The 27,563-nt window shown below is 38.4% G+C and overlaps 2 protein-coding genes across 2 annotated transcripts; one reads left to right on the top strand and one right to left on the bottom strand.

Moving 5' to 3' along the window:
• Positions 1–1,965: 1,965 nt before the first annotated feature.
• Positions 1,966–25,761, top strand: MYEF2 (myelin expression factor 2). The gene is made up of 17 exons (XM_065641522.1): positions 1,966–2,204; positions 6,777–7,006; positions 8,217–8,269; positions 9,535–9,542; positions 9,652–9,745; positions 10,598–10,789; positions 11,429–11,582; positions 11,997–12,046; positions 12,133–12,196; positions 12,347–12,448; positions 12,654–12,704; positions 12,779–12,847; positions 13,134–13,232; positions 15,389–15,460; positions 16,681–16,889; positions 16,997–17,048; positions 18,848–25,761. Exons 1-17 carry the CDS (start codon positions 2,035–2,037, stop codon positions 19,009–19,011), a joined length of 1,833 nt encoding a protein of 610 aa, XP_065497594.1. The 5' UTR covers positions 1,966–2,034; the 3' UTR covers positions 19,012–25,761.
• SLC24A5 (solute carrier family 24 member 5) lies at positions 19,730–27,563 on the bottom strand. Its single transcript, XM_065641521.1, has 8 exons — positions 27,482–27,563; positions 26,110–26,193; positions 25,914–26,017; positions 25,492–25,592; positions 24,436–24,719; positions 23,504–23,710; positions 20,607–20,708; positions 19,730–20,052 (listed from the first exon to the last, which is right to left on the bottom strand). The coding sequence occupies exons 1-8, from the start codon at positions 27,546–27,548 to the stop codon at positions 19,730–19,732; spliced, it is 1,272 nt and encodes a 423-aa protein (XP_065497593.1). The 5' UTR covers positions 27,549–27,563.

The raw sequence follows: 27,563 nt of genomic DNA, 5'->3' as shown, positions 1-27,563 counted from the left end.
TATTTATCCAATTATGGTTAATGTGTGAACAGAATTACACCTCTTATCAGACCTCTAGACATACCCTTCTGCCTTCACCTGGGATGTAGGTTATTAGTTTATTAGGGTGTTTCATAGTATCTTTGAGCTTTCTCCAAAATCTCAGGTGTTACCAATAACTGGTGTCTTGAGGACAGACAGACAAAAGTGAGTCCCAGCAGCTCATAAGGAGTTGACTTCAAAAACCCACATTTGTCCAGGTCAGTGATTCTTAACTGTCTCTTGCCAGAAACACACTCCCATAGAGATGTGGAGCCTCCGTACAGCTCAGCTTTTCTTAACCTTCATTTATGGTTTTCCTAAAAGAAGTGCATGGATTCCTGTGGGGCAGCAACCAGAAGCCACTGATCTAAATTTCACAGCAGAGGACTGAATGGTTTTCCATACATAACAGATGTTGGTATACCATTTGGTGACCCCTCCAGAAATACTTCGGTATTTGTGGTTAGTGAAATGATTAAACTCTAAATGATAGAATTTATTCTTTTATTTTAAAAATATCTCTTAAAACCTATTTTTCCCCAAGTGATAGAGAGAAAATGACATTGAAGAAGCCAAGGGAATCTGCGAGGAATGTGTCATAGATTCCACTTCGTAAGTAAATGAACATCTTCCAGGATGAGTGAAAGAGAATGCAAAATGTTTAGTAGTGTGTGTGTGGCATGGACCTATGCAATTTTAAAATTTTGTAGCAGAATTACGATGATTCATATTTAATTGTAATTTATATTTAAGAATAAACTAAATGTCCAACTAGAAGCTTCCAATGCTCTAATTGAACTTGCAGCTTAATCTGCCCAGTATCTTTATATGTTTATAAGCAATCAGACATTTGCGGTGAGAGGAGAATTTAAGTGCAAGCTGATAGCTTTTTAGCCAATACAAGCTGGGTATAAGGGTAGTCCCAATGTTTGGTCCTCGAGCTGTCTCGACCACAGGTTAAGGGGTGATTTGAGTCCACAGAATTCAGGAGCCTTCATTTCCGCATGAATGTGAGGATCTTCTTAAGGCTGGGGGTACTGAAGTGTTTGGAAAAAGACCATACAAAATCTTACAGGCAGGAAGAGTACTTTACTTGTGACTGCATTGATTTTTGAAAGAACAAGGAGACTATAAATGTGGGAAAAATGCAAGGCAAATTTTGTTTTGAGAGATCATGACTTCAATTCATTGAGTATTCCTAGCATAAAATTTGAATAATAAGTTACAGTCTATTTTCTGAAGTAGAGAGGAAGCGGTGACCGCAGTGACTTGCTTTGGAACGCAGATGATACCCAAACAGGCGCAATGCTCCTCCATTAAATTAAGGGTCAAGCAGCCATTTGCTGGCGTGTACGGTATTATTAGAAATGTAAAGGTCAAGAGTGGAAAATGTGCAACAGCTTATCCATTGTTAGCACCCTGCAGCTTTGCAGATATTCCGAGGCTCATGAAAATGGTGTTAGGCCTCCAGCACCGGGCCCATCGGCTTGTGTGAGGCGCCCGGGCCCCGGCCAAGGGCTCGGTGAACCCGCAGTGATTCTGTGCAGGGGCCGCTGGCCACTTCAAGAGGTGGTCGGTTTAAAAGTGGGGCCATTCGCGCACGGCGGGCTGCGCCGCTCGGGGAGGCTGCCTGCCGGGGGTCGGAATGACCGAACACTCGGAGTAGGCCCGGGCTCTGGGCAGAGCTGCCCAGCGGTGGGCAGCAGCACCCGCGGGTAAGGCACCGCTCGGGGCGGGGCCTGCACACCCGGGGCCGCGGGGACACACGGGCGAGCGGCGGTCCCCGGGGGCCGTGCGGGAAGCGCCCGCCGCGGCTGTGGGGCCGCCATGGCGACCGCGGGCCCGGCAGCCCCGTGGCGTCGCCATGGCAACCCGCAGAGCCGCCTGGCGCGTCCCCTCCCCCGCGCCGCACACCGCGTTCTCGCGAGACTCGGCCGGCCCGGCGCGGCGAGGCCGAGGCGCTCCGGGCCCTTTTCAAAGCCAGCGGTAGCGGGGCCGCGGCCCGGCCACGAAATGGCGGAGACCGACAAGCCGGAGGCTGCGGCCGCTGCGCCGCAGCGCGGAGCTGAGGAGGCCGCCGCCAGCCAGCCGCCGCCGCAACAGCCGCCGCCGAAACAACAGCCGCCACAGGAGGAGGCGACAGCGACCGAGAGCGGCGGGGGCAGCGCTAATGGCGTGAAAATGTGTGTGCGGGGCCGGGCCGGGCGGAGTGGGGCAGCGCGGACGGGAGAGCACGGGGGTGCGGCGGGCCCGCCTAGGCCGCGGCGGGGGGAAGGCGCCGGTCTCCTCCTCCCCCCGCCCCGCCGGGCTCCTCCCCCGCCAGGGGATGGAGCCGCTCCGGCGCTGCGCGGCCCGAGCGCCGAGCCCCCGGTGGGCGGCGGCCGGAGGGGGCCGGGGCCGGGGCTGGGCGGTGGGTAGCGAGAGAGGCCACTCCCGCCCCGGTGAGTTCCGGCAGGGTGCACGGAGGAGGCCGTGGCCGGGGTGTGAGGGAAGGTGAAGTGTCTGGGTGAAGCCGCAGCCGCCGCGGGTGCTGGCGGCGCGGAACCACCGGCGGGAGGCCGGGCTGGGGGAGCCCCGGGCTGGGGGAGCCCCGGGGCGGCCTTGACGGGCTCTGGCCAGGCCGGTTCTCACAGGCTCCGTTCCTTGAAGGGGTCTGCATTGTTCATGGTTTTGTTTGCGTTTCTGCTTCTCACCGTAGCGGTATGTGTTGTGAAGCCTTTGAACTAATCCTTGCTTACGTGAGAATGGCAAGACAGCCCTATATATAGTGATTTACTTTTTAAAAACAAACAACCCCACATACATGCACAAAATTTTCTTGTAAATAGTAACGTATATGGAATATGTAAACTGTGCCTTATATAGCAGATCTAAAATGCACGTATTATATGAGAGCTAGAAGAATCAGCTCTCTAGAAAAATACTGTGAATAACATTTGATGGGTTTGGTTGTTCTGGATGCCAGGCTTGAAGGGTTGTCATTCTTTACAGGAACCAGATTTTAGCCTCACATCATTGGAATTTTAGGATCTCTTCTAATCGTGCTTGCAGCTTGGAGGGAAGATACATTTATAGTAGGCCCACTGTTGCAGTACGTCAAAGCTGTGGAGATCTGTGAAGCTGACATGTTCTGAGCAGCCCAGGTTTGATACTGTTTAAAAAATGCTCAAGAGATCAAGTTCAATATAAAGCTGCAGGAATAAAGATGTCCTTCATGCCTTTACTTGACTCCCTGTGAAATTCAAATAGCTTACAAGTTATAGATTTCACATTACCATAAAACAACAGGTGGTGGTTTGGTTCTGGTTTTGTTTTTTTCCCCTGAGCCTGGCCCTCAGCTTCCAAACTACGCAAACTGGGATTGAATTTTCACAGAAAGATTGTGACTCTTTTGCACCTTTGAGGCATAAAACATTTTATTGACTTTTGGGGTTGCTGCTGTTAAAGTAATGACTTAAATCCTCTGTATCTCTCCTTCTGCCAGCAATTTTCTTCTTTTCCCTCTGAAACTGATCACAAGCATGTGAAAAATCCCAGTCATTTTGTGTGGTAGAAATTACAACTTTATGTTTGAAAAGAATGCAAAGTTCTTGGTAATGGAGTTTCAAATCTTATTTTTTTCTCAGATAGTTTCCAGTCTTCCCCAAAACACATGTACAAAGGATTAAGCTGTCAGTGTGCAGGTGAAATGTAGTACTTAAAAAAGTATTTCAGTAACCAGGTTTGCTTAGCACTTGGATTAAATTGGAGAGGAATCCTGGTCTCAACTTGCACACTTCTCTAAATTTGTTGTGTTGAGAAGTGGAACTGTTCAGTGCAACAAAGCTAAACTGATCTGTATGCTTTAGAATCATATGCTTTGAACTTCTTGCATTTCTGTCTCCGCTGATCTTATTATTTGCATAGCCACTTGTGAGCAAAGTAGTAGAAGTTTCTTTAAAAAAAACCCCACAGCTTTTAAGGCTTTCATGTTGATTTATCTTGTGCTTATTATTTTGTAGGCTTCTGGTTTTGTGTTTATATATGGAAACCTTGTCTTTTGTTTCCAAAGAAATTATAGAAGTTCAAAGGTATTATTTTTCAAAAGGTAAAAATTGCCATTTTTAGGAGGATGTGTTGGGTTTTTTTTCCCTAAGAAATTGACTTAGACATCTTTTTGAACCCTAGAAATCTGTTAGTGATTTCATAGGCAAATAATAATTAAAAGTATAAAATTATTAGTTCATTCAAAAGATAAAGAGTAGAAATTATTGGTTTTCCCCCAAGAAAATGTCAAGTCATGGTTTCTGAGACTGTCTTTTCTGTGGTCTGTAGGTGACTAACATGGCATTACTTTGAATGTATTATTTGCTTGAAATTTTTTTCAGTATTCAAGGAGGAGGGTAAGAACTATATCCATAGAAGGATCTTGGCCTCCAGCTTGTTCACTGGCCAGTTGGTTTCAGCAGTTTAGTTTTGTAAGAAGGATTGGGTATTTTTTTTTCATTAATCTTCTGTTTTCATGAGACTGGCTGTGATCCCCAGGCTGAGTGAAATGTCTTCTCATTTCCCAGATTTAAGAGTTTATGCCAAACGCATATCCTCTGTGCTCTCTACAGGTTTGTACAGGCAGGCCTTGTAGAGTCTGTGGATTTCATATTTGGAGACCTGGCTCTTCCTGTGCACTACATTTAGTACCCAGAGGCTGTTTCCTAATCCTTTAAGCAGGAAAGAGCTGAAAAGGCTACAGAGCATCCATTGCTCTAATCCTAAAAAGTTAAGGAAGAACTTGGATTTTACTAGGGGTCTCACTGGGCGGAAGTTTTGCATTTGCAAATGGGACTGGATTGGAAGGAACTGATTTGAACTGAAAAATCTGATACTCTGTTCTTTCCCTCCCCTCTGTTTCCAGCTCCCTCCAGTTCCCTGTGTTGTTCCCCCCATTTCACTTCGTTACAAAGCCACACAAGAATGATATTGCCACACAGACAGGATGGTGTGGAGGAGGGATGACACGGAGGGAAGCTGGAGGATACTTGAACCAGATAACGCGTTGTTGACTTTGAATGTTTTAAATTTTATGAATACTTAGCCCAGAGGAGTGTCAACACATTTCTCAGCTGCTTATCCTCTTTTAATCCACTTGTAAACACAAGGACCACGAAGTTCATATCATGAGTACTTTAAAATTTGGGAAGAAGTCATGAGAGAAATATGGATGCATTTGAATTTATTCCCCCCTGAAAAGTGCCCAAGCTTGAGTAGATAATACATTTAGCTTCATAAAAGGCTATTTGCATGTTCTCTGGAGTGCAAGACTGCCACTTACTCACTGTGTTGTTAATAACTATGCAGACAGCTGTAAAAACTAATTTCAATTAATCGAAATAGGTGATCTTGCCATATGTTGTAGTTGTAAAACTGAAATGTGTGTTTTGGCTAATCTTACACCAGAAACTTTCCAAAGTGTCAAAATGAGATAAAACCTAAGTTTTCTGAAATGTGGGAAAAAATGTGAAGATAGTGATGTAATGTAAGGAGGGTTCACAATCAGTCACTTTGACAGTCCTGTAGGGCCTTTCCTTGTAATTGTTCTAGCTCGAGTGGCAAACACTGGCTTTTTGAAATAAATGTTTGTGTAAAAATACTTTTGAACTTTCTCATGAAGTGCATGAGATTTGAACCATGTATATCTTTAAGTAGCATCTGTTTAGTGGATTACATTTGGATTCTTTCAGTTCAGCAGTTCACCTTTTTTTAAATTAACAATTCAGGCACCTTGATCCTCTGTTAGCATGCTAGACCACCTCTTGACAGTAATGCTATCAAGAGTGCTGAAGAGTTTTGGATATTTCATCTAATTCTGTTCAAAGTGTATAGTTTTATCGAAGTTAAGATTTGTGCTGCTTTAAAAGAGAGGAAGGAAATTTTCCTGCATCTTCATGTAAAAATAAAAAGACTTTAGAAGGAGAACAGCTGCTGGTGCTATATTTTTGAAAGATGGAGGACCGGAAGTTCATTTTGTTGTTGTTTCTAGTGGATAATGCCTGGTGACTTAATTAGTCTTAGATGCAGAGCGTGCCTTAATATACCTATTTCCTATGCATTTAGCAAGTTTTCAAATTCTAGTAGTGTTAAGCCGTGAAAGTGAAAGAGCATTTGTTGTCCTTTATTGAATTTTGGTTTCTGTCTAAAAGCGGCCTGGCACAAATTGTGAATAAAAACTATTTACATAATAAAACGTGATTTGATCTACAACGTATTAAGAGTTGCTTTTTATATATTATTATTATATTGAATGAAGTATACCAAGCTGTTCAATAAGTTAGACCGTTTTGACTCTCACTTCTCTGGTGACTATCGTGTAAGGTAGCCAGGTCTGATGTGAATATTATTGAAGCACCAAAGTACAGATGCTCTAGCTTATTTTTCAGCTAAGCTGTGGTATTTTGGTATTTGTAGTAGTTTCATAGTACCATATTGCTGAATCTTGGCATACATAATGGAAATGGAATGTAACTGAAGTAGCAAGATGTGCTTTCTTTACCTACGGTAGTGAATAAATCTATGGTAACATTTTTTGTTCTAGATAAAGCAACGTATTTTGGAATTAGATCGGTAGCATGAGTTTATTTTTCCTAACTTGAAAAGCAGGATTTGACATCCTGGGAGTTCTAATAGCATAGGAAGTATACAGCTATATCTGTAGGAGGTATAATAGTCTAATGATCCAACACAAGACTAACATGTTTTTGGTTTTGTTGTTTTTAATGTAGGGATAATGATGAGACAGCAAAAGAAGAGAAAGCGCCTGTGAAAGAGAAGTATGTTGCAAAACCAAAGGCAATCCCTTCTCTTGGAAGTAAGAATAGATTCCACCCCTACTCTAAGGACAAGAATGCAGGCACCGGAGAGAAGAAGACTATTAATCGTAATAGAGTTTTTATTAGCAACATCCCGTATGACATGAAATGGCAAGCTATTAAAGATCTTATGAGAGAGAAAGGTAACTTATTCCTTATAATACACTTCACACAGAAAGGGGTAGAACTGAAATGGAATGTATATGTCCTTTGAGCCACACAGATTTGATTTGACTTCTTTTTTTTTTTTTCCTTTACTTGGTACATCTATTTCCCTTCCCCCTCTTTCATCTGAGACAATTGCATTATAGGGTAGGATGGGTAACTGAAGTGCTTATGATCTTCTGCCATTCTGGTGTGACAGTAGAGAGTATATGCATGACCTCATGACTTCTTAAAGAGATTGTGTTTCGTCTAGTTGTAGTCTTTGTAGATTTTTTTTTTAAGGGCTGTTGTATTTAAGCAACAGATTTAGTGTGTTAACATGAATAATAAAGGATGTCTTTCAAAAGTTGTTTTGTATTTCTTTGGTGGAATCTGGCTGTGGAATTATCTTTGTCTACATTGTCACTACTGCCATGACTGTTTGTCTGGAGATGTGTATTAAAAGCTTGTTACTATTGTTGCAGTTCTGATAGAGTAATCTTACTACCCCAAACATTTTATTTTCAGTTTGGTGTAAAACAATGCTAATATATGAATTCTGTAAAAAGTTAGTTCTGTGTTTTCTTTGAAAAAATTGATTCTTCAAAAGTAATGCAAAGCACACTTGGCTTTTAGGCTATGAAAAATGCCAGACCCCCCCTTCTGTAACTGCTGGTTTATCTGTTGTAAGGTGACGTGACTATTTGATTGGTTTATTTACTGAAACTTCCTACTTTAGAAAGTGAGTGGCTTGCTGTGAAATATTTGATGAGTAAATTTAGTTATTATTGAAGGCAAACTTACTATTGAAGACATTCAGGTAGAAAGTCACCTTAAAACAGGTGTTGTGAGTAGGATGATAAATGTAACACTTTCTAGTGAACGTTGACGTTTCATTTGTGAGGTTAAGGGACTGTGTATATCTGAATTTGTTCACCAACTATATCATACTGGCCAAAATATGATCTGTAGTATGAATTAGGTTAAATATAGTTGTTTGGTTTTAGCTTTTGAGAATGTGGCTGCTGCATATTTCTGAAAATTAGCTAAATTCTATAGCCATTGGCAGGAGGTATGTTGGTCTGGTTTTGATTGTTGGTGAATAATAGGTGCTGCTCTGTAGAGTTGTGCACAGGGGCACAGTAAAGAAAGATACTGGTGTTTAAATGCATTGTCTCTTGGTATTTTCCCTTTGTATGTCTTATGTAGTTGGTGAGGTTACATACGTGGAGCTGTTTAAGGATGCTGAAGGAAAATCAAGGGTAAGTGCCGTGGGCAACAATCTGCTAGAGGTGTAAAAGTTCCTCAGCAGTTTTATTTTTGTATAATACCTGTACCAGTTATTGGAAAGTAAGTTTCATTTTTACATTGATTTTCATTATGATAGCCTTGAGGATTTTGTCTTAGAAGTAGTCTGACACTTTCATGCAACTCAAGCTAGCTGGCTGTAAAGGACGAAATACTTCTGTAAATGTTAACAAATGGCATTTACTTAATTCTTTTTAGCCAATATCTTTGTTTTGGTACAAATCTGTTTCGTACAAAGGATGTTCAATAAACCACTGATTTTATTTAAATTTTGTTAGCATAGTATTCTCTTCTTGAGGCAAATGAGTATAAAACGTTAGCTAAGAAAATACTGTTTGAAGTGCCTGATTTGACAGCTTTGCAGGGTTGGTACTCTAAACACTGGATTAATGTATTTGTTTTCTTAAAACTAAATGGATAGAGGTGGTTTGTAGCCAGCAGAGTGCCAGCAATGAGGCACTAAGAGTGACGATTGTTAAAGCTCCTTTGTCGTCTTAAAAATAGTCAAAAGTTTGGCCAATAGTAGCTCCGAACCTGCAAAGAGAACATGAGAAATGCAGGTTTTGACTCTTAACTGAGGTTGTATCAATTGTTGTAAATGACTTTCTTTAACACTTGTTAAAACTAAAACATGCTGTCAGCTTTGCTTTACTTAAAGCAATCTTCAGCCCTTTGCTTTATTAGAAGGATTCTGGTGCAGTCAATAGGTGATTTTCTTCCAAAGTAATTTTTCAATTATGCTTGTAATACTGAAGAGGTATGCAGACTCTTTGTTCATCATACTTGTATGTTTAATGTAGGTAGATTTGACTTCCGTAGTCAGTGTGAAGCTTTTAAGGACACGATGAGTGTCTTGATTGTTTTTTTGTTATGTTTTGGGGCTTTTTTTCTTTCCACCCTTTCCCCTACCTCCTCTCTCCAGTTGTCCTTACATGGATCTGTGTGGCATTTTTCCAATTCTCGTTTGGCTCAAAGAGAATAAAAGATAATGTATTCTCTTGCATTTGAAAGGTATGTATGTTGAGAAAGTAGGAGCAATTCAGATTGGCTACCACTAAAGAGCATATATTATGGATTTTGAAGCTGAAAATATCTTCAATAGTTATTTAACAGTAAGCTGGGATCTTTAGCTGGAATCTTAAATGCTCTATCATATGTGTTGACTGACTTTTTTTTTTTTTCTCTCTTTACATATGATGACAAATCATCATGGATGTAGGGTTGTGGGTAAGTTTCTTTTTCTATGTGTGTAGAAACACACTACTATCCAAACATTCTGCTAATTTTAACATTTTAAACTTGATTTTAATACTTTGAATGTTTTGTTCCTTCAAAGTGTGGTTGAATTCAAAGATGAAGATTTTGTTAAGAAAGCATTAGAAACTATGAACAAATATGATCTTAGTGGAAGACCCCTGAATATTAAAGAGGTATGGTTATTGCTGCTGTTTTTAATTCAAAATAGTGAAGATACTATAACTGACGAGATGACAATACATCTTAGCTGTGTGATTTCCAGTTGAATTTTTTGTGTTGTTTTCTTAATGCGCTAATGTGCCTGGTGGCTTGCAGAAGGTCTTGGTGCTATGCCAAGTGAACTGACAAAAAGTGTGTCCTAAAGTCAAAATAATCTAATGCTGTTTTTCTTTAAAACAACTTCATGTTCTTACTTTAGTGTCATTAGGTCTTTTCCAGCCTAAGTGATTCTATATTTACATTGCTTACTTGCTTCAAAATATGACACAGAATGAGCTGAGTATCAGACTGCTACGTACGTGCAAAAATGGAGCTGGAAGTAGAGAACTTGTGCTGACTGGAAAGTGAAATTAATATGAACATTTCTGTTGTAGTGTTTTTAGCATATGATAGTGTCTGATGCAGTTCTTTGTCTTGTCACAACTTTAATAACGCTATTAACAAATAAAAAAAACCCCAAACCCTAAATTAATTCAGTTCTTGGAAGAAGATGCTAGACTAACAGTCCTTTAGATTGAAATCTTTTCTACTTGTCCATAGGCTAGGTACAGCATGTGAAGTGGCAGTGCACGCTTCCTCACCAAGTGCTTTGCCAATATGCCTCAACCCTCATCTGAAAGGACCCACCTCTAGAGGTGAGGGAATTAGGTCTCCATGCTAATTCAGTTCTTGATCCCTCTGACATGGACAAGGATACTAGTTGATAATTTTGATGGGTTTATGTAGAATTTCAAATAGTACCTTTTTGTTTGTTGCCAGTCCTCTTGCTGATGATTAAGTTGACGTAATTTTTGCCCATGTTTCAGGATCCTGAAGGTGAACACGCTCGTAGGGCAATACAGCGTGGAGGAGGGCAGTTTCCAGGAGGACATGGACCTGATGTGGCACCTGGAATAATGAATTTACCACCTTCTATTCTCAATAATCCAAACATTCCTCCTGAGGTTATAAGCAACTTGCAAGCAGGCAGGCTTGGGTCCACTATTTTTGTTGCTAATGTAAGTTAATTTTATAACTGTGATATTTGGTCTTTGTAAAATATATTCCTGCATAGTTCAGTTTTAATATAAAGAGGAAATTGGAAATTAGTTCACAACTAGTGTATTCAACTAAAAATGCCGGATATGTATTCAGATTTTGGACATGAAAGATACATTAAACTCTTGAGGGCAACATGCATTTTGAATTATTGCACAGTCGTCTGTCAATTCGACAAAAATATTTCATGTATCTTTATTTACAATTGCATTTTTTAAATTAAATATACACTTCAGTTTATCTGGCTAGTTGCTTAGAGTAACTTAAACTGTTATATTTGTTAGAACTTCATAATTTCTTTTTTTGCACAAAAGACAACTATGTCCGCAAGGGGGCTTGTGGGAGTACAGCTGCTCTTGACAAGAACCCACCATTTCTCAATGTTACTATGTCAATTAATGTAAAATACATGTATGTAGTATAAATCGTTGCTTTTAGTTGACACTTTTGAACTTGGTTGCAGTGTGTATATGTTACAAAATCCAGCTTATTTACATATGTCAAGCATTTTGTGAAGCTGAAGAGTTAATGCAGAAAACCTCTTCCAAATGTAATGGCAGAATGTGCACTGAAATCACATGTGTATTTCTGTGTGTAAGCTTGACTTTAAAGTTGGCTGGAAGAAGCTGAAGGAGGTATTCAGTATTGCTGGAACTGTAAAGCGTGCAGACATCAAAGAAGATAAAGATGGCAAGAGTCGAGGAATGGGAACAGTTACCTTTGAACAAGCAATTGAAGCTGTTCAAGCAATCTGTATCCTTGGGTTTGAAAAATAATTGATGAAATACAGAGTAGTCTTTAATGACTTCTGATAGCGTGGTTTTGCAAATGGTGCTTATTTGCCTTGTAGCTAGTATATAAGGACTGGAGTGTAATACTGTGCAGATAACATTTTGAATAGTGACTGAGTTTACTGCTGAAGTCTAAAAAGGTGTTCCTGATAATGTTAAACAAGATTAAAATACGGGAGACTATGACGTGTGAAACTAACTTTTATATACCTAACAGCTTGTATAGTCTCTTCAGGCCTTTGAATTGGCATTCTCAAGAATAGGAAAGAAAAGATATGACTCCTAAAATGGTACAGAAATAAAATGAGTTATTACAGTGATTATTCTGAAATAAATTGTCTTTTGTAGTTAGATTTCTTGACTTGCATTTCTTCAGCTATGTTCAATGGACAATTCCTGTTTGATAGACCCATGCATGTAAAAATGGTAAGTTGCGGATGTTTCTTTCTACCTTACATGTCTCTGCCAAAACATTGAAAGGATCGTAACATAACATCCTTGTTTTTTATCAGGATGACAAATCAGTTCCTCATGAAGATTTCCGTGTTACAGACAGCAAAGCTTCACAGTTACCTCGTGAGTGCACGCTCTGTTTTCTGCTCTTTGCACTTAGTATATGTTGCTATAGAGCCTTGGAACAGTTTAGTAGTACTTTTGCTTACTGTGGTCTCTTTATGATACAGAAGAAAAATCTTTCTTCTGGTGATACTTATTTTTGTTTTCAAGGTGGTCTTGGTGGCATTGGTATGGGACTTGGACCAGGTGGACAGCCCATCAGTGCAACACAGTTGAGCATGGGTGGTGGAATGGGGAGCATGGGTCCAGGAGGTAAATGTGTTCGTAATTTTTAAGTTTTACAGAGCTTTATGTTTAAAGTTGTCACTTCTGTATTTGAAAAAATGACATACTTCTGTCAAAGCAAGCCTTGTGTCCTTGCGTAGTGTGCTTTTGAGATGTTAACTGTCTCTGCGTTGTTTAAATCCATTAGGATCTTACCTGTCTTCTAAACAGTGTTCGTCTTTTTGGTTTGAAGGTATGGGAATAGACGGTCCAGGATTTGGCGGGATGAACAGAATGGGAGGCGGTACGTGCAGTAAAATTATTTGTATTAAGTGTTCTTTTAATACTGTATAGAAAACGCTTTTTCTTATTTTACAGGACTTGCCGGATTTCGTCGAATGGAAGGAGTGCCTAATATGGGGGGATTTGGAGTCAACCGAATGGGAGGTAGGCGAATGCTGTTCTCATCCGCTGATTAGTTTGCTAATATTTATTTGTTAAAAGCCCTTCCTTTAGGAATGGGTAGTGTAGATGAGTTTAAAGGAAATACAGTCAATGGCATGACTGGAGACACAGGAACTGGTGTGGGAGTTAAGTATTTAATAGATGCCTCTGACTTGTGCATTAAACCCACTTCTGTTTAAACAAACAGCTGTGAAACAAGTATTGTATAAACATCAGCTTAGATGTATGTAACAGAATATTTCTGGTTTTTTTGCTCTGTTCTCTGCAGAAATGTTCCGTGGTGGAATGGGAGGAAACATGGACAGAGATTTTGGTCGTAGTGAAATGGCATTGAACCGTGGTTTTGGAGATTCTTTTGGAAGGATGGGTATGGTAACTGTTAAATTTCTCGTGGCAAATTGCAACATGGTATTGAAAGAGCTTTACTAGAAGAAGAGACTTGATTTCATTTGGTCATCTTCCTCTGTACCCTTTCCCGCAGTCATTACTACAAGGATGTAATCTGAGTGTTTATTGTAGCCATCACTTAGGTGTGGGGTTTTTTTAATCTGTAAAATATAAATAACAATTTGGGGAAAGCATTTATCTTCATACTGTATATTGTAGGGATTTACAAATATAATAGTTAATAGATATAATTTTTAATCAGGGAAGGCCCTAGTGGACTCCTGTTACAATACAGGGTGTTCCAAAAAGATGGACTGAATTTGACTTCTCTATATCTCTGCAACCACAAACTGCCCATGAGTGAAACTCTTACCACTGGAAAGGGCAGGCCATAGAGTTTCAAATGATTACTGCTTGATAACTCAATAAACTGTTTGTAAATTTTTGTGTAATTGTAACATATTGCCATTGTGAAATATACTACTTTGACATTGGGTCCATCTTTTTGAAACGCTGTGTATTTAGGTTAATGGTATCTTAAAAGAAAATGCTGTGAGTGCATTTGGCTTTAGTACCCTGCTAGTTTCAAGGAGGGCATCAGTTAGTGAAAATGAGGATGTTTGATTTGCAGCAGAATCGTTGGAGTTGCCATTTAAATTGGCAAAATTTTGAAGTATCAAAAAAATCAAAGGTTGTGTCATGGAGCATCTCCAAGCATATAATTTTTTGTTGCTGAAAAGGCAGTGGGGGAAAAAGTACAGGTAAAGGATGCCCCTGAGGTCAGAAACAGCTGAAATCTTGCTTAAGATTATTTGAGCTTTCAGGTTGGTTTTGGGGGTTTTTTTGAAGTGCATCTTGGACTGCTGGGGAGGCTGTTTTTTTGTTTTTTTGTTTTTTTTTTTTCCCCCCCTTTTGAAAGAGACTGGGTGTGGATGGGATGTACTTGCAAACAACTAAGGTTTTCTAACTCTGGAAAACTGTGTTTCTTTTGTTTTGTCTTTACGATTCTTTTTAAGTACAAAAAACAATTGCGCTGACAGCAATCTTAAAATTTGACTTGGTGTTTCATTGCAAGACCCTCTCTGGCCTAGTGAATAAATATGAAGATCTTCCTCATATGCAAACTGTTGGCTGAAGTACTGGGAGTAATCCTGCTTGTGTTCACAGTCTGTATTTTTTTTTTTAAAGAGGCTAGTCCTTATTTTTTGATGTCTTGATGTGGCTATGACAGCATGTTTACTGAGGAGACAAATATTTCCCACAAGAGACTGGCAGGGAACAATTGTTGCTGTTTTGAACTGTGTGGAGAAAATTAATCTAATGGAATACTCAGCAGTGACCTTTTTAGATATTAAAACAATGATGTCTGGCCTAAAGATGATGGTTATTGATCTATTTTGCCATAAGTAAAAACCGAACTGCTTCTTTTAGGTATGAAAATCAAGGAAAATAAATGCAGCTGACAGTTCCACTCTGTTCTGCAGTGACAGGAATGTAGTTCTTTTGAGTTTCTACAGTTCTGGAAGCTCCCTTGGGATTACTTTCCTGAATATTAGCACTTTGATGAAAAGAATGATTTTTACCTCACTCTAGGATCAATCTCTGCTGTTCTGGAGGTGCCAGGTTTTGCCAGATAGCTTTTATTAAGTTTTGATTCCCTTTCTCCCATTTTCCTAGCAAATTCCACAACTCACTCTTCATATGCAGTAAAGAAAGACATTGGGAGAGCTGTTCATAGCTTTTCCATTAATTTCTTAAAAATAGAAGAAACGAGGGCATTTTTGTACTATGAAGTTCAAATAAGATGAACCCTTCACTTTTGAGGCTGTTCTTCCCAATGTGGGAAATGGCTTATTTAGTTGTAGGGAGTTTGTGCTGCTGGCAGACTGTCAGAGGGGAGAAAAGCTAGAAAGAAATCCTAGTAGCTTAAAATACCATAACAGAGAAGGAGGAACTAATGTTACTTACTAGATGTTTCCTATTTCGTTTGAATAATAAAGGCACGGGTAAAAGTGCTCTGTAGAAAAGAACTGCTGGGTAACATGCAATCAGTGCCCTTCGTCAGCGTGTGCTTTGTTGTTGTCGTCACTGACTGGTGGTTTCAGTCTATGTAATTTTATTATTTTTCCTGTTTAGGTGGTGCGATGATTGGTGTGTTTGCAGGAGGAATGGGAGCTCCTGGCATGGGCCCATTAAGATCTGGAATGAGTAGGTTAATTCGTTTTAATAGAATGTAAATGCACAGGCAATGTAACGATATGGTGTATATGTAATTACATCAGAGGATTTTGTTGTAGTGTCTTGCCAGTGTTGGAAGAAGTAGAATTCTGTTGCATGTGATTGCAAGTCTAACAGTTTTTAAAGCTGTTCTGTTGAGGTAAAAGTTCAGAGGAAAGCTTGCTAATACAGTCTTTCCCTTAATCTTAGTTTTGAAATGGGTTCTGGTTTGGAAGAAGTGATTCAAGAAAACTTTTGTTCCAGAAAAAAGATGAATATGCACAGTTACTTGTGTTAACTTCATGAAGCTGAACTTCAGTAATCTCTCATCATTTAAATAAAAAATTAGCCTTGAATTTCAGATTATCACTCAGTTTAATTTTGCGAAAAAATCCAATACTGAGTTTTTATTACAGCAAATTTCTGAGTTCCTCAGGCTAAAGCAGATGAGAAATTAAAATCTTGCTAGTGGTGATCTTGAGAGGTGAAAAGCTTAAAATGAGCGTCCCTCATGAATGATCTCGATAGTTTTGCTTTACATTAATTTTTAGTTATGAATTCAGGAAGATTATAATAGGTTATATGAATGCCATTGATCTTAGTTCTTTATGTAATGTATGTTAATATTGTTCATTGCACATATCATAGGCAAGTCCGTGCTCTTCAGAGTACTTGCAGTAACATCTGTTCTCTGCAAAATCCAGTTTCTCTAGAAGATTGTGTCATTAAATGTGGGTATGGCTGCATTAAATAAAGCTGAATGTGAATGCAGGAAGCAAAATAAACAATAGTGTGTACAGTCAAATTATGTATATCTTAACATTGCCTCAGTTATTTACTTGATCTCTTTTTGGTACACGGTATCAGATTTTTCTTAATTAAACTGGACAGCCTTTACATCTTAATTCTTCACTCGTGTTCAACATTTTACTGCGCTAGATGGTGTGACTAATAGCTTGATGCAGTTTACTTTTATTTTAGAACTGACACTTTGTATCTTCTAGTACTTTCCCTTAAAATATTAGCCATGCTACTAGATAAATCACTGTGCATGTATGAAGCTATGATTTATGTTACAGCAGTTTTATTGAAATTATTTTTCTCCTGATACAAAAGAATAATAACAATAATTATTATTATTTACAAAATACTTGTGTGTTTATTACTAGAAAGAGATTTTTATTTTATTCTCCTTTTCTTTCTCTATGTAGGTGGTGGAATGGGTGGTATGAACAGTATGGCTGGAGGAATGGGAATGGGGATGGATCGGATGAGTTCTGGTTTTGATCGAATGGGACCAGCTATGGGTGGAGGCCTGGATAGGAACATCGATATCGATCGTGGATTTGTGCCTGGCCCGATGGGAGGTGGCATGAGAGAGAGATTAGGCTCTAAAGGCAACCAGATATTTGTGAGAAATGTAAGCATTTGAATATATAGAAACCATGAGCTTATTTTGTTTAAATGTTTGATTACGTGCTCTTTTTCTCTTTGTAATATTTTGTTATTAATGCTGTTTTACTCTAGCTTCCTTTTGACTTGACCTGGCAGAAGCTAAAGGAAAAATTCAGTCAGTGTGGTATGTATATGAATTTTTTCCCTGTTCAGCTCCATTGATTTCGTGTTTTATATGGCGTTTGTTAGATATGTATAGGAAGACGAGGTTGTTGCTTTATCCAGAAGGAAGAGTCTGGCTAGCCTAATCTTCCTTACTTCCCCAAGCTTTCCTGAGTTATATAAATAGTTTTTAGGCATGACAAAACACATGAGACCAAAGTACAGCATGGGCTGTGTTGGTTCTGAGTGCTCATCTGCTATAAACTTCAACCCATTCCATTGATAAAATTACTCTTTGAACTTTTTCTTTTTTGAAGCAGGTATTATGTGTCCTCTGGCCAACACAGCGTATATAATGTAGCATTTATTTTGAGACAAATGCGTGCAGGGGCCTGGGCCTGTCCAGGTTATGCATTACTTCCAGAAATGGTGCTGCATGAAGTCAGAGTTAATAATTTTGCCAAAGTGGCAGATTTTTTTTTATGCAAATAGATGATCCTGATTAGCATATTTGCAGGCTGTGTTTCTTCCCCTTTCTGTTAAGAAAGAAAGGCCCTTTTTATGTAAGATAAAGGATTGCTACAAATATCCAATAATTCTTTTTATCTAATTCAGAAAAGTTGTCTTTTCACAGAAGCGAATGAAAAATGAAGCTGGGATGTAGAAATGTATGATTGTTTTGTTTTGAAAACACACTTTCAGAATGGAAAGCTTTAACTGAATTACAGGGTGGCTTTTCTTATCTTGGAGAGACAGAAAAGACAATTTAAAACATACTACTGATACCTAAGACAATCTTTGTACAGCTGCTTACAGTTTTGATATAAATTAGAACTTGCGGTTCAACTATGAAAAATTTTCAGGTGTTTGCATTTTTGTAGCTGGAGGATATAACGAGAGGTTGTTGGGTTTTTTTGTTGTTTTTTTGTTTTGTTTTTGGTTTTGTTTGTTTTTGGTTTGGTTTTTTAAGTCTTAACTGCCTCGGCAACTTTCAGATTTTTTTAAAGAATTATAAGCACAAATATAAGCAACAGATTTTATTCATGCCATTATCTTAAAGGAAATATTAAGGCCATGTCTCCATAAGTTCCATTGCTTTCAGTGAAAGGCCAGTCCTCTATTATATGATACTTAAAAATAAGAAGCATGTATTTTAGGGAAATGTTTCTTGTTCCTAGTGGTATTTGGGGGCTATAACACACCATAAGCAAAAACTCATTAGCTCCAGGCATTGAACGTTCCCTGAGGTATCAAGACATCTACATAAAAATGTTGCCTCACGAGTTGAGTGTCCAAACTTAAAACACTGCAGGAACTGAATAGTGCATGCTAGCATTCCACCAAGGCTCTAATTTTGCTCTGCAGCTTCTCAATAACGTTGCTTGATAATTGTGATTGTTTGATAATTGTGTTTGCTTGATATGTTGCTGTGATGAACACGGTGGACTGGATTGAACTATAATTCAGTTAATGCCTGGCAGTAGTCGTGCATCTGGCAGTGTCTGTAAATCAAACACAAAACCTTCCCTTAGCCTTATAGGGCACGTTTTTCAAACTCAAGGTCAGACACAGGCGTAGTTCATCTTGCGCTGGTGTGAAGGAAGGATTCGAAACAGTGGATGTTAATTTGGATTCTTCACTGCTGTCTTGACCTGTGTCACCTTCCCTGAATGAGTGAATATACCATCAGTCTGAAAGTGCTGATTTCGTATGTACCCCTAGATTAGATATTAAAATGCTTTTTTAACACTTCTGATGAGTTCTTTAAGTTTTTAGGGCACTGAAAACTTTAAATAACTGCTGTTTAACTTATTTATTCAGGTCATGTAATGTTTGCAGAAATAAAAATGGAGAATGGAAAATCAAAGGGCTGTGGAACAGTCAGATTTGACTCACCAGAATCTGCTGAAAAGGCCTGTAGGATGATGAACGGCATAAAAATCAGTGGCAGAGAAATTGATGTACGCTTGGATCGCAATGCATAATTTAAAACTCTGTGTTCAGGAACATTCCTATGTCTGTTTAGCTTCTCTATCCTAGTAAGTCATTTTTAGTAACATTGTATGCTTATAAAAGCTGTAAAAAGAACTTTTAAATCCCACCAGCCTTTAACAGTATAGTGTTTAATATACTGTGAGACTTGTTAACTGAATCTTACTATGTTTGGTTTTTAAAGACAATTTGCCTGATTTTTGTTGTTTTTTTAGAGGTACTGAGCACCTGCAGGTCGCTGTAGACCGTGGAAGCTTTGGATGCTCAGCGCCTTTGGAAAATTAGGCCAAGTGTCTCTAGTCATTCAGTTTAAATGAATGGTTATACTGTTTTTAATAAAATAAGCCATTTTCTCTGTTAATCTCAAGATTGCATAGTGGGATTTGTTCAGTGTTTTCTGATTTTTATTTTCCCCCCCCGCAGCGTGTACCAACATTGTAATGTAAACACTAGATGTCTTTTTTTCAGAATTTTTGTTTTACATGTGAGTTGTAGTCATACTGTAATTCTTGACTCTAACAGAAAGGGCTCCAATTAGCTGTGATGTTTTCGTTCTACTTAATATTACTTTAATGACATGACTTAGTTCTGTAAATAAGATTTAGAGCCCAATGGGAGTTTTGAATTATTTTGTTTTATTTTGACTAAATGAAGAAACTGATCTTTCTCTCCTGCTTTTATTTTTTTCATCAGCATAATCACTGATTAAAACTAGTTACCGCAGACCCTCGTAGGATTGTTCCCTATGATGCCAAGTTCATATAAAATGGATAATATAGTAAATACCAAGTACAGTACAAGGCAAATTGCTCCCAATTTTTTATCTATTTTCCAGCCATTGAGGTGAACTGCCAGAAAAATAAAAACAACAGAACAGACAAGAGAGATGGCTGTATATGTCAAACCACTGCTGTTCACTTCTATGGGTCCTGATGTATTTATGAAGGCAGTTTTTATAAACCAGGGTATTCCCAAACAGAGCATATCAAATACGTTGGATCCTACAATGTTAGACATAGCCATATCTCCGTTTCCTGGAAAAGAAGAAATACAAATAAGTCTGCTTAATTGCGTTGTATGAAATTGCCAAACTGTTTTGGAGGAACAAGACGTCAGCCCTCAGTTTCTCACAGAGCACCCTTTTCAGGCTTTTCATTGAAAGAACTATAGTCATGATTCTACAGAACATGGTTTTGGGTATCACAAGCATAAAAGTAAGTCTCCCTAAATCACCAGCATCTGCACAGTTGCACTTAAAATAAGCTAGACAGGCTATTATCAATTCCAGTCGTGTTTAAAATACCAAGACCTACAGTTGTGTTTTGCAGTAGAACTGTAACGCTTGGTCAACAACAGATCAAACCAATCTAGAACACTTCTCTGAAATACTGAGGGGTCTTTAAATGCCTGAGCCACAGCTTCTTCAGGTAAGCTATTTATTTATTATTAGTAAACTTAAGCTCTAGAATCTGGAGCAAAAATTTTGAAGCTACTCCTTGAATTTTTGGAAATGTTGACTAGAACTCTTTTTTTGTTAGTACCTTTTAAACACATCCCTTGGAATGAGCCTGAATACTAAAATCTTTACCTTTTCGAGCCACCAGCACACTTGCAACTGTATCTGGTACACTTGTTCCTGCTGCTAGTAATGTGAGACCCATTACTGATTCTGGAATTCCCAGTGTTTCACCTGCAGTTGATAAATAACAGTAGAAAATGCAAGTATGTTGTTAGTTTAAGTTTCATCCAAAGAAATTGCTTTGGACTTTGTTTGCTGGAGAAAGGATTAAGTAATTGTATGGTAATTTCAAAAGGAATCTGTCAGACAACTTGACTGAATATGAAGTAACTGAACCATAAAGTAGTTAAAAACAGTAACAACAAAATATCATCCTGTCTTTTGTTCTTCAATCAAATAAAAAAGGAATTGTAGTATAGTAACCATCTTACTTAATGAGTTTCTCAAAGACCTGAGCGGAATGTCTCCAGTGGTCAAGACAATACCAATTACAGACTTTTTTCTTTCAGATACAGTAGAATTTTAAATATCTAACAATTTACTCCTTTTATTTTCTTCAACTTCTAGAAAATATAATAGTCTTCTATGTTTTTGGGCATCTCATTGTTAGTGCTCTAAAGTCTCACGAAGCAATAACTCTTATAATCACCCTTTGTAAAGTAGGAGGGGGAGAAAAAGCACATGTATTTCTTGGGGAAGAGCGTCATTAAGATCATTACTACAATACTGTCTCAACTACATGGTTTTAGTATTTCACTCCAATTAGAAAGTTCTTTTATTGGAGTCAGAAGAATCAAAATGCAGAATTTTTATATGACTTGTAAGTGCAAGTAATCCTTTAGAAGTGTGAATTTCTTTAGGTAAATACTGGTGTAAATTAAGAAAAGTTTTAAATTGTTGCTAAAGCAGCACCTTATTTTTCCCCCACTACTTTTTTTTGGCCCCACATATCCTGTAAGCATATTAATATCTTACTTAAAATTACAAGGATTCAGATCCTCAAAACTGTTTCAGCAGTTGTACCATTCACAAGCATCAATATGATTAATTATTTGATATGTCTATTCAAATTATTAAGTAATTAGTTTTTCTTAAAATTTTTGTTCACTAAAAAGTATCTTTGTTTGAAATCTGAATTCTTATTTGCAATATTTGGACATGAATGGGAACAGTCTTAAAATAAGAGGCAGTACTCTGTAAGGTAGGTGAGCAGTGCTTGCCTAGTACATACCAACTTAGTCTGCATCAGCCCAGTAAATTTATTTTTGAAACTCATTTGTTGGTTCAGAGGGACTAACATGATCCTGTTGCAGAATTTGTACTGGTATTTATTCTTCAGTCACTCCTTATGTAAGAGATTTGTAGGATGAAGGACCAAGAAGTTCAGCTTTTATAAACCATCCAAGCTGGAAGGTAATGGTTCATGCCAAGCAAACCAAGGTGAAATATGAATGAACCTGCCTTATGTACTGAACAGCAGTTTCTAGCCCTCTGAAGGTTATAAGATAGAATCTAAACTCAGGTGAATCTAATTTTTTGTTTTTATTAGATAGATTTGTCTTCTATTTAATGTATAGGGTGGTGTGTTTTTTTCTGGCAACTGACCATAAAGAGAGAATGATCTTATTTTTCTAGACTTTAGATAATTTTGTGTATCAGTAGCAATATCTTGCTATAAGTAGTCAAATTTTCTTTGCTAGGTAACAAAAAGGTGTAATAAGTTAGGTTTGTTCTTGACCATCAAAATTTAGTCCCCAGCTATGACACCTTTGTGGCATTCTGACAGGCTGTTTATGTAATGATAGAATCTGAGTCACCCTTCATGAAAGAACTGGGACTTAAATATAATATGTGTAATGTTTAGTGTTTTAACATGTAAATAGAACACATTAGACCTAGAAGTAGTGGGCCAAAGACCCCAATATGGCTTGTGATAGATCTTCAAGGTGGAGTAACAACTGCTACACTATTTGAATCTCCAGCGTACCTGCCTTCATATGAATTAGTGCTTTGTCTAACAGAACAGCAGTAACTCGTTTGAATCCTATTTCAAAGGCTTCTAGCATTCAGACAGTAAACCCTTACTCTTTAGGTACAAGTGGAAAATTATTTGACCAAGGAGTAAACGTGGTGGGTGTTATATCCAGCAATCTACTAGTAATTTCTCAAAGGTTTGCCAAATGTGCAGGTCTGTTTCTGCACTGAACAAGGAGTTATTCATGAACTTAAGTTGAAAACAATTTTAGGATGCTGAACTAGCAGAATACTTGAGTAGGATTAGTGAGCTATAATGTGGAAATGGCAGGCTTTGTAACATTTCTTTCTTGTTCAGAGATTTTTTTATGCTAGTTCCTAAAATGAAAAACTGGATTTTTCTCAAGCTGACTGGAGAAACAGTGAAATGCGACTTACTAATACCTTAAGATATTTTTAAAAGAATGTTTTACACACAGGTTCATATCCCTTCTCTCACTTAAATGCAATTCTTTTACTACTTCACTTTATGATGCAGGTTTGTAAGAGGTGTACGTACCCACATACTCCCCCCGAATGTTTAATAAATGCATGATGCTATAGTTGAAATAAAATAATGCAAAAATTGGGGGGGGGGGGGGGTTGGGCAGTTAATTTATGGCCAAACCTCTCACTACAGTGTTCAAGAAAAATGCAGGTATAGAGATAATAGATCTTTTACAGCTATGTAAACAAATTCTAATTCATGTGACAGTAAGCAGTCTGAAGCAGCTAAACTCTAAAGTGGTTTTCATTAGATGGAAGAAAGTGGCAAACTAAGCAGTCAAACATAAGTTTTTGTTGGTTTTGTTTGTTGTTTTCTTACAGCAAAGTATGTGTGGCTAAACTGACTGTTAATTGTGGAAATGAAAACTTTTCACAGGGAGAAAATTGTCTTTTCAGTGATTCTCAATTGGTTGATTCTGTATAGCAGCAGCACTTTTGGTACCTACCTACTATTGTTACCATCCATACAAGAACATAAGTTATTGCAGAAATCCATGCTGCTGAAATTAAAAATGTCACCATGAACCAGTTCCTCCAAAACTGTCTTCTGCAATCTGGTACAGTCAAATAGAGTAGTGTAATAATAGGAAGGGATAACACCCACAAAATTCTCTTCATATCTGCCTCGGGCATGGTGAAGACACTTGGATGATCTGTTGAAGAAAAAGTAACGATTTTAAATTGTAGCATTAAGTTTGAATCCATAGCATACAGTCATATTACTGGCCTCTACTTGTGAGAATACTGAAAAAAGGTAAAAAATACTTCCTCTTGTTCTAGCTCGTGTCTTACCCAGTACCTACATCAGACTGGACAAAACTCTGAAATCAAATGTTATTACCATGTCACTAGGAGAGAGCTAAAATGGATGAAAAATGAACTTTTCTATAAAGGTTTACACAAAACTTTTACCAAGAGTAAGCACCAACTGCTGCTTTTTACCTAAGCGAAGAGGGAACTCATGGTCTGTGGCCACACCATAGCTTTTCCTTTATGGACTATGAACCTGCCATTGTCATAACAAAACAGTATATATTAGTACAGTACCAGTGAGTCTTCTGGCTGATACTGCATTTTACAAGCAGTGTCGCTGGGAAGTTAGAAATGTGCCCAGCACAGGCTGATGGAAGTCTGCTGTTCTAATATAAGACAAATGAGCAACTATCCTAGCATTCCCCTAGCAGCTAACTTCCTATAAATGCCACTGCTTTGATTTTCCTTAATGTTATATTCCTGGGAAGAATAATGATTTACTAAAATACTATGCTGGAGTTGTTTTGTGAGCAAAATCTCAATAATATCTCAGAATCTACCCCCTATTAGACCTGACGCAGACAGGCATGCAGAGTGCTAGAGACAACCGTAACAGTACTTATACCTTCAGAGATTTCATCGAGCCCGTGCAAGCTTGTTGAAAGTTGAGCGTAGTCCTGCTCATCTTGAAAAATTCCGCTATCTGTTCTTGACTGCTGACGAATTAGAGGTCCACTCTCTTCCCTCCATCCAACCAGTGGCTGCTGCTCGGCATTGGCTTCCATAGCTTTTGTAAAACATGTACAGCAGGGACTGAACTTTTTCATGAGGTATTGGTTGATTTTAATGTCAAAACATAGTACCAGAATATAACACCCATATATCAATAATAAGGATGCGCTCTCATACCTAGAATGAAAAAATAGATTTTACATAATGTGTAATATAAAAAACCCCAACTCTTTAACTCATTAAGCTGGCTGGCATAAGGTGAGAGAAAAAAATTGCATGAGTAGCAAAAGGAAAACACAAAAGCATCTATTTGCAGTTGTGTGGCTGGTGTCCCCATGTCTTTCAGCAGTTTGATTAATTTCCCTCCCCTGCAGATTCTTGTTTGTGTATTGTATAGCTGCATGTTTTCCAGGGGATCTTACTGACTGAACATCTTGCTGATGCTTCCTGTCATGGTTCAAGAGGGGGATCGTATGTGCTGCTTTGAGTTAGAAATTTCAGGGACCTCCTGCTGGACCTGGCTGACTTGTTGAGGCAACAGGAGTGTCAGTGTTAACAGAAAAGAGTTAAAACATCAGCAGCTCATGGTTGCTTCTGGCAGACATGGTTTTCTGAATGGTGATGCTGTCAAAAAAAAGGCTCAAAAGGAGTAAACTATGAAGACTAATTGCTATGCCAGAACAGTTATGATAGAAATTGTGAAGTCTGTACAGACAAACCTATGCAGATCAAACTTTACAAATATGCAGGGTTTCCTTGTTTAGGTAATAATCTTTACAAGCATTGTGACTTTCTACATTTTTTTAAAGCCAACAGGATGTTTATTTCTGTTAGTGAATGGCAGTTCAGGCCACTTGAAGTTTGGGGTTTGGGTTGGTTGGTTTGTTTTTCAAGATACTGTCTCACTAATCTCCAGTCAACATGAATTCAACACTACTTGTGCTCTTACCAGTAAATTGTGTTGTCGGATATCATCGCGAGGACCGCCGCTACACTAATTGTATATGCCAGACAGTCTCTAAACAGCGGCCAACAGGATAGCCTCGAAACCTGCAGATCACAGATTCATTTACTTTTCTTAACCCTGTCTGTAATACTTTCACTAAGTGCTGTAAATGCTGCATCAATATGTTGTTTCTATATTATGTAAAAATTTAAGATTCTTAGGAATGACTTAATTATGATATTTAACAAGTTAGTGTTTTTAAAAACTTTCATAGCAAGTTGTCTTAAAACTGATTACTTGCAGGTTTTGCTACTAAATAATAAACTTGGCAGTTGTCATAGTAAGTCTCTCTTGGCTTTTGTTGTCAAATCAGAAAGGGTAACTGTTTGGCTCTTAGGAGCAGAACTATCGAAGTGGATACATACCACACTGGAAAGCAGCCCACAAGCTGCAGAAATACCAAGAAGATTATAGATTGCTGATCCAAGGATGGTGCTGATGCCAATATCTCCCTTTGTCACGAAGACTCCTGTAAGGAAAATGACTCTGGTACGTTTTGGTTTGGCATGCAAGGAAAGGAATTCTAGATTCCAAGGAGTCTTTAAAACGTATGTCTCTTACCTAGAAAAGCAGTGACAAGCTCTGGAGCAGAGCTTCCAGCTGCCATAAAAGTTGCTCCAGCAACATCTTGAGAGAGGCCAAGGCCTGAGGATAGAGCAAAAGAATTGCTTAAAAATAAATACGTCAGTAGTCTGTACCCTTTACTTGCATTAGTATATAACGTTAGAAGCTACTACAGTTTAACAGAACGAACTTTGCTTCCTTTCATACAGTTAATGCATTTATTTGAAATTGGTAAAATAATATATTGAAAACATGGCCTCATTTATTGGGCCAATTCATTTCTGACTTTATTACAGGAACTAATTTAAGTAATTGTGAGGATGTTCCTTGAACGTTAGTGTGATATTGCTACATGATCCGTGTCAAGTCTGTCTATCTTCCAGGGAAATCCATGCTACCGTGTCTTCGCGTACCAGAAACACTACATTCAAACCGGTGCTGGGATCTTAAAATCAAATTTTCACTTCGTATGGACAGTGTAAGAGTCTGTGTCCTGCTTGAATGAAATGAGATTTTTGTTCTGGTAAGTTGACTGTTTCTGAAATGTGACCGTGGATCAAGTTTTCCACGCTAAGAACACGGACATATGGCTAACTATGGAAGAAGTCTGACAAATGCATATTTGTTATCAACAACAAAAAAATAGCAGTTCTACAGCAATGTTTAAGCTTACATTTTCTGTAAGTGTTCTGCTCTGGAGAATGTTTTCCAGTGCTCAGGAATGAGTTTCCCTGGGGCATTTTTATAATTCTTGGCAATTAAAAGCTGAACTCCCAGCCAAGACCATTTCTGTAATTCAGTGGTCTGCTGAAGCCCCAGGAATTATTACAGGTTGATTAGATTTCACAGAACTGTTGTAACCGTGCTACTCCTTTCCCTCCTGTGTCATACCTTCAATATGTAAACAGTAGCTCATGCTGATACTTATTCGCTACTTTGGGAGAAATACAGAAACTTGAGCAAGGTGCTTCACTCCCATGTTCTAATATGGGGAGAGTTTTGGTTTCATGTTTCCCCCACGCACCCTTTTTTTTTTTTTTTTTTTTGCTAGTGATCTGCACATACTGCTGCTGACCACAAAGTTACATTGTCAGTTCAGTTAATACTGAGGAAGTTTTAAGATTTTCCTTCAGGCATGAGGATAACAAATTCTAAATGAATGCCTGTGCAGAGTGTAATCAGAATACATTTTTTCAATATAACTGATACATTGTATCAAATTCAATGTTAAATTGCTAAGTCTAACTATGCATGGAGACTCTGAAATTTCTTTAGTTTTATCTCCAGAGCACTCTGACGCTTTTTTAAAGAGAATGTTCTACACCAAGCTGCTTAGTTACACAGGAAAAAGATGAGGATGTTCACTTACATTCACTGATGATCTCTAGAGAAGGTAGGAAGTAATCATCGCACACAATGGACACGGCCAAAAACATGTAAAGTATAATTAT

The sequence above is a fragment of the Caloenas nicobarica genome, chromosome 10 (genome assembly GCF_036013445.1).
Source record: "Caloenas nicobarica isolate bCalNic1 chromosome 10, bCalNic1.hap1, whole genome shotgun sequence".
NCBI classification, from domain to species: Eukaryota; Metazoa; Chordata; class Aves; order Columbiformes; family Columbidae; genus Caloenas; species Caloenas nicobarica.
The sequence above is the reverse complement of the archived record's forward strand: the minus strand, read 5'-3'. Positions and strand labels throughout refer to the sequence as shown.

Bases quoted from the DNA above. Each gene is read 5' to 3' on its own strand.
- MYEF2 (XM_065641522.1), top strand. From the start codon at position 2,035: ATGGCGGAGACCGACAAGCCGGAGGCTGCGGCCGCTGCGCCGCAGCGC. The intron at 11,583-11,996 runs GTATCCTTGGGT...GCATTTCTTCAG, and splicing joins TGAAGCTGTTCAAGCAATCT to CTATGTTCAATGGACAATTC. The intron at 12,047-12,132 runs GTAAGTTGCGGA...GTTTTTTATCAG, and splicing joins GACCCATGCATGTAAAAATG to GATGACAAATCAGTTCCTCA.
- SLC24A5 (XM_065641521.1), bottom strand. From the start codon at position 27,548: ATGTTTTTGGCCGTGTCCATTGTGTGCGATGATTACTTCCTACCTTCT. The intron at 26,018-26,109 runs GTAAGAGACATA...TTTTCCTTACAG, and splicing joins GCTTGTCACTGCTTTTCTAG to GAGTCTTCGTGACAAAGGGA. The intron at 20,709-23,503 runs GTAGGTACCAAA...TATCAACTGCAG, and splicing joins ATGGATGGTAACAATAGTAG to GTGAAACACTGGGAATTCCA.